This window comes from Oncorhynchus mykiss, chromosome 25, assembly GCF_057628025.1.
Source record: "Oncorhynchus mykiss isolate SJ-2025 chromosome 25, ASM5762802v1, whole genome shotgun sequence".
In the NCBI taxonomy this organism is placed as follows: Eukaryota; Metazoa; Chordata; class Actinopteri; order Salmoniformes; family Salmonidae; genus Oncorhynchus; species Oncorhynchus mykiss.
The window spans coordinates 2,517,614-2,524,014 of record NC_143046.1 but is presented as its reverse complement, the minus strand read 5'-3'; the positions used below and the strand labels follow the sequence as shown (position 1 = coordinate 2,524,014).

At 44.1% G+C, this 6,401-nt stretch overlaps 1 protein-coding gene across 1 annotated transcript; it reads right to left on the bottom strand.

The window, feature by feature from the left end:
- Window positions 1-2,855: 2,855 nt before the first annotated feature.
- On the bottom strand, window positions 2,856-6,401 carry LOC110504451 (trypsin inhibitor ClTI-1). Its single transcript, XM_021583209.3, has 4 exons — window positions 6,029-6,401; window positions 5,741-5,781; window positions 3,331-3,440; window positions 2,856-3,243 (listed from the first exon to the last, which is right to left on the bottom strand). Exons 1-4 carry the CDS (start codon window positions 6,072-6,074, stop codon window positions 3,198-3,200), a joined length of 243 nt encoding a protein of 80 aa, XP_021438884.1. The 5' UTR covers window positions 6,075-6,401; the 3' UTR covers window positions 2,856-3,197.

Below are 6,401 nucleotides of genomic sequence, written 5' to 3'. Positions count from 1 at the left end.
CCTTTTGCAAACTCCAGGTGTGATGTCATGAGCCTTTTCTAAGGAGTGGCTTCCATCTGGCCACTCTCTCATGAAGCCCAGATTAGTGAAGTGCTGCAAAGACTGTTGTCCTTCTGGCAGGTTCTCCCATCTCAGCCAAGGAACTCTGTAGTTCTGTCAGAGTGGTCATTGGGTTGTTGGCCACCTCCCTGACCAAGATCCTTCTTGTCCGGTTGTTCAGTTTGATCGGACAGCCAGCTCTAGGCAGAGTCTGGGTAGTTCCATATTTTTTCCAATTCCCAATAATGTAGGCCCCTGTGCTCTCAGAAACTTTCAACACTCTAGACATTGTTTAAAACCCTTCCCCAGATATATGCCTCATCACAATTACATCTCAGATATCTACGGACAGTTCCTTAGACTTCATGGTTTGTTTTCTGCTCTGACATGCACTGTCAACTGTGGGACCTTATATAGACAGGTGTGTTTCTTTCCAAATCATGTCCAAACAATTTAATTGGCCACAGGTGGACTCCAATCAAGTTGTAGAAACATCTCATGGATGATCAATGGAAACAGGATGCACCTGAACTCAATCTGGAGTATCATAGCAAAGGGGTGTGAATACTTTTTCTACTGAGCAGTAGAAAAAGAGTGGTTGGGCTGCAATTAGCAGTGAATTCAATGCAAATGTAAATGTAAACAACAAGAAGAGTACAACAACTTCAGGTGAGATATCTTCATTATTAACAGTATTTCACATTTCTCATATTCATATTTTTGTGACAGCACTTATATTGAATGATATCTTATAGACTCTGTGGAAGAACCTTAAAAACTGGCTTTAAGGGCCTCCCGGGTGGCGTAGTGGCGTAAGGCACTGCATCACAGTGCTAGCTGTGCCACCAGAGACTCTGGGTTCGAGCCCAGGCTCTGTCGTGACCAGCCGTGACTGGGAGGTCCATGGGGAGAAGCACAATTGATCTAGCGCCGTCCGGGTTCGGACGGTAGGGATATCCTTGTCTCATCGCGCACTAGGGACTCCTGTGGCGGGCCGGGCGCAGTGCACGCTGACCAGGTCGATGGGTGCACAGTGTTTCCTTCGACACGTTGGTGCGGCTGGCTTCTGGGTTGGATGCATCGCTGTGTTAAGAAGCAGTGCGGCTTGGTTGGGTTGTGTTTCGGAGGACGCATGGCTCTCGACCTTCATCTCTCCCGAGCCCGTACGGGATGACAACCAACCTCTGGATGGTACACCGGACGACGACCAACCTCTGGATGGTGTACCGGACGACGACCAACCTCTGGATGGTGTACCGGACGATGACCAACCTCTGGATGGTGTACCGGACGATGACCAACCTCTGGATGGTGTACCGGATGATGACCAACCTCTGGATGGTATACCAGATGATGACCAACCTCTGGATGGTATACCAGATGATGACCAACCTCTGGATGGTATACTAGATGATGACCAACCTCTGGATGGTGTACCAGATGACGACCAACCTCTGGATGGTATAACCAGGTGACGACCAACCTCTGGATGGTGTACCGGATGACGACCAACCTCTGGATGGTGTACCGGACGACGACCAACCTCTGGATGGTGTACCAGATGATGACCCACCTCTGGATGGTATACCAGATGATGACCAACCTCTGGATGGTATACCAGATGATGACCAACCTCTGGATGGTATACTAGATGATGACCAACCTCTGGATGGTGTACCAGATGACGACCAACCTCTGGATGGTATAACCAGGTGACGACCAACCTCTGGATGCTGTACCGGATGACGACCAACCTCTGGATGGTGTACCGGACGACGACCAACCTCTGGATGGTGTACCGGACGACGACCAACCTCTGGATGGTGTACCGGACGACGACCAACCTCTGGATGGTATAACCAGGTGACGACCAACCTCTGGATGGTATAACCAGGTGACGACCAACCTCTGGATGGTATAACCAGGTGAGGACCAACCTCTGGATGGTATAACCAGGTGACGACCAACCTCTGGATGGTATACCAGATGATGACCAACATATGGATGGTGTACCAGATGATGACCAACCTCTGGATGGTGTACCGGACGACGACCAACCTCTGGATGGTGTACCGGACGACGACCAACCTCTGGATGGTGTACCGGACGACGACCAACCTCTGGATGGTATACCAGATGATGACCAACCTCTGGATGGTGTACCGGATGACAACCAACCTCTGGATGGTATACCAGATGATGACCAACCTCTGGATGGTATACTAGATGATGACCAACCTCTGGATGGTATACTAGATGATGACCAACCTCTGGATGGTATACCAGAAGACGATTTGGACAGTTCAGATGAAGAACAGATGGTACATATACAAAATAAAGTAAATGAGTTACTTCCTTTGGTAAATATATTCCACCGTCTGTGTCAATCTTTATTCTTATTTCATTCTAAGGACGATATGAGTTTATTTGTGCTTTTAACTGTATTCTTTTTCCAGAGGAAAGGAATGGGAACAAGTTGGAAGAGCCCGTAGACAGTGAGGGTGTAATGTCAACAGGTTGGAAGAGCCCGTAGACAGTGAGGGTGTAATGTCAACAGGTTGGAAGAGCCCGGTAGACAGTGAGGGTGTAATGTCAACAGGTTGGAAGAGCCCGTAGACAGTGAGGGTGTAATGTCAACAGGTTGGAAGAGCCAGTACACCGTGAGTGTGTAATGTCAACAGGTTGGAAGAGCCAGACCTTTTTTAAAGAACATCTTTTTCTATTCAAAAACAACCAGACTACATGGACCCAGCTGAACCAGTTTCTCCACATTTCAGCCATCCATCCGGACCCTACCAGTTGACAAGGAAACAATATACTTGGCTAAAGTAGTTTTAATTACAGATTACATTACATACACATGAAGACTATACCATTTAAAATACCATTTTACCAACCAGTACACTACACAAGTCTTAAAAGACTAGGTCGTGAAGGGTTAAGTCCTCTACGACAGACAGGAAGCCCATACGGTTTGGAAAAGGAAGCAGGTGGTGAGGAACTGGTTCAAACGATATTGAGGCACTTGACAGGTTGTTTACTGACCCCTTAGCATTTGGAACGCAAAAATAAAAATGTCATTGTTTTGACAAGGCAACAGGAAATGATTCAGAGTAATGTTGAAGGCCTGGTGTGTCACTGAGACGGTCATGTTTGGTTCAGCACTCTCCTTTACTCCTGATGTGGATGTTACTCTTCTGCTCCCTGGGAACACACACACACACAGCAAAATTAAAACATGCAAAGCAAGAGAAAAACAAAGTCAATTGAAAGCTTTAGTTGGATACTTACATGTTTTCAAAGCACAGCATGCATTCATTAGAGTAGTTGGTGCCGTCGCTTCCACACACTGGCTCGTAGTTGCGGGGGCACATGGGCAAGTTGTACTGGGAACAGTCAGCCTGTTGGACAAAGACCAGACTATGTAATAAAGGACTTTGGTCTCAATAAATAAGAGCGAGGTATTGGTAATAGTGTTCTGGTATGACACCATTGTGAAGAGAACAGATGACAGGGAACATATGTTTCCCCATCCCCTCCACAGTGCACCCGGGGAACATTCATTAGTTGGATTCTATTACAAAACGTTTCACAATGGAAAATTATTTTAAATCTAGAAATCAAACAGACAAAAAAAAAACAGCAAAAAACAAGAAATATTTACAATATAAATTCTCATTTGTTGAAAAACATTGAGTACACTGTTCGTTGCAAAATGTTCTGCAATGGAATCGGACTCGTCCCTTCCCCCTATCTGGGAGATCTGCTGCAGCCCTCATATCCTCCACCCGTTCTGCCATCGCATTGTGTCAGATGTCCCCAAAGCAAACATCCCTGGGTCGCTCCTCTTTTCAGTTCGCTGCAGCTAGAGACTGGAACGAGCTGCAACAAACACTCAACCATGGACAGTTGTTGATCTCTTCAAAAACACTCAACCATGGACAGTTGTTGATCTCTTCAAAAACACTCAACCATGGACAGTTGTTGATCTCTTCAAAAACACTCAACCATGGACAGTTGTTGATCTCTTCAAACCACTCAACCATGGACAGTTGTTGATCTCTTCAAAAACACTCAACCATGGACAGTTGTTGATCTCTTCAAAAACACTCAACCATGGACAGTTGTTGATCTCTTCAAAAACACTCAACCATGGACAGTTGTTGATCTCTTCAAAAACACTCAACCATGGACAGTTGTTGATCTCTTCAAAAACACTCAACCATGGACAGTTGTTGATCTCTTCAAACCACTCAACCATGGACAGTTGTTGATCTCTTCAAAAACACTCAACCATGGACAGTTGTTGATCTCTTCAAAAACACTCAACCATGGACAGTTGTTGATCTCTTCAAAAACACTCAACCATGGACAGTTGTTGATCTCTTCAAACCACTCAACCATGGACAGTTGTTGATCTCTTCAAACCACTCAACCATGGACAGTTGTTGATCTCTTCAAAAACACTCAACCATGGACAGTTGTTGATCTCTTCAAACCACTCAACCATGGACAGTTGTTGATCTCTTCAAAACACTCAACCATGGACAGTTGTTGATCTCTTCAAAAACACTCAACCATGGACAGTTGTTGATCTCTTCAAAAACACTCAACCATGGACAGTTGTTGATCTCTTCAAACCACTCAACCATGGACAGTTGTTGATCTCTTCAAACCACTCAACCATGGACAGTTGTTGATCTCTTCAAACCACTCAACCATGGACAGTTGTTGATCTCTTCAAAAACACTCAACCATGGACAGTTGTTGATCTCTTCAAACCACTCAACCATGGACAGTTGTTGATCTCTTCAAAAACACTCAACCATGGACAGTTGTTGATCTCTTCAAACCACTCAACCATGGACAGTTGTTGATCTCTTCAAAAACACTCAACCATGAACAGTTATTGATCTCTTCAAAAACACTCAACCATGGACAGTTGTTGATCTCTTCAAAAACACTCAACCATGGACAGTTGTTGATCTCTTCAAAAACACTCAACCATGGACAGTTGTTGATCTCTTCAAACCACTCAACCATGGACATGGACAGTTGACTGCTTTGTATGGTGTATTGTTGTCGCTACGTTCTTGACCTTTGTGCTGTTGACTTTGCCCAATAATGTTTGTGTTGCTACCATGTTGTGTTGTAACCATGTTGTGTTGTAATGTGGTCTTAAGTCTCTTTATGTGGTTTTGTGATGTGTGTTTTGTCCTATATTTATATTGTATTATTTGTTTAATCCCAGGCCCCCGAGCCGGCAGAAGGCCTTTTAGTAGAGCGTCAGTGTAAATAACAACGTGTTCTTAACTTGCCTAGTTAAATAAATTAATACACCAGACGGTCATGTCAACCAATTGTTAATTAGGAAGTGACTATACATAATCAAATCCAATCTTATTGGTCACATACACGTGTTTAGCAGATATTATTGGGGTGTAGCGAAATGCTTATGTTTAGCCCCCGACAGTGCAGTAATATCTAATAATGTATACCCAATACACACAAATCTAAGTAAAATAATGGAATATATAAAATATGGACGAGCAATATCAGAGTGGCATAGACTAAGATACATTTTATTGTACACCTGTATTCTACTGTAACATAACTACTGTGAATCGAGCACATAGGACAAGTGTTTCATGAATGCGTAGTCTTTCACTCCCCCACAAAACAAAGAGTTCAGGCTGCTTACCTCGGTGGTGCCGTCAGGGAGACTCGCTCCCCGTGCCAAAACTAAAAATACAGAAAGATGTCAAGTCTTACACTCATTATGATTTACCGGCAGATTTCCAATCTAAAACGACAGACGGTGCATGTGTATCTAGTCATACATTTGCGCGTCACCAAACAAAGGCAGTCCGCCGGTAGTATCGACGGTTTGTCTAAAGAAGTCTGCTCTTAGAAGTTAATATACCGTTATTTAATATAACTATTTGACTGCCTCTTGAAACGAATTAGGTAAAAGTTAAACAACACTCACCGGCAACACAGACAAGGGCGAGAATCAGCCGTGTAAAGTTCAACATTTTCCCGTTGTGAAGGTGAGTAGACAAGTGACGCTGTCCCGCACCGGAGCCGTAGTTATCCGGTGTAGGTCTCCACCCCCTAAGGTTCGTCACTTGTTACCACAATCACAAAGTCATAAACCTAGCCCATCTAACCTTACATTGTAATGAATTTTTACGAAATAGTAACAGTTTTTTAATGATACGTTTTAACAATGCACAGTAAAAATAACCGCCAAAAGATGTCACGCGTTTTCCAAAACACCAAGCAGTGTACTCCTTACAGAGTGAAACTTTACTGCATCGTTACAGGATCTGTCCAGTACTGAAGTTGATTCCCGTCTAAAC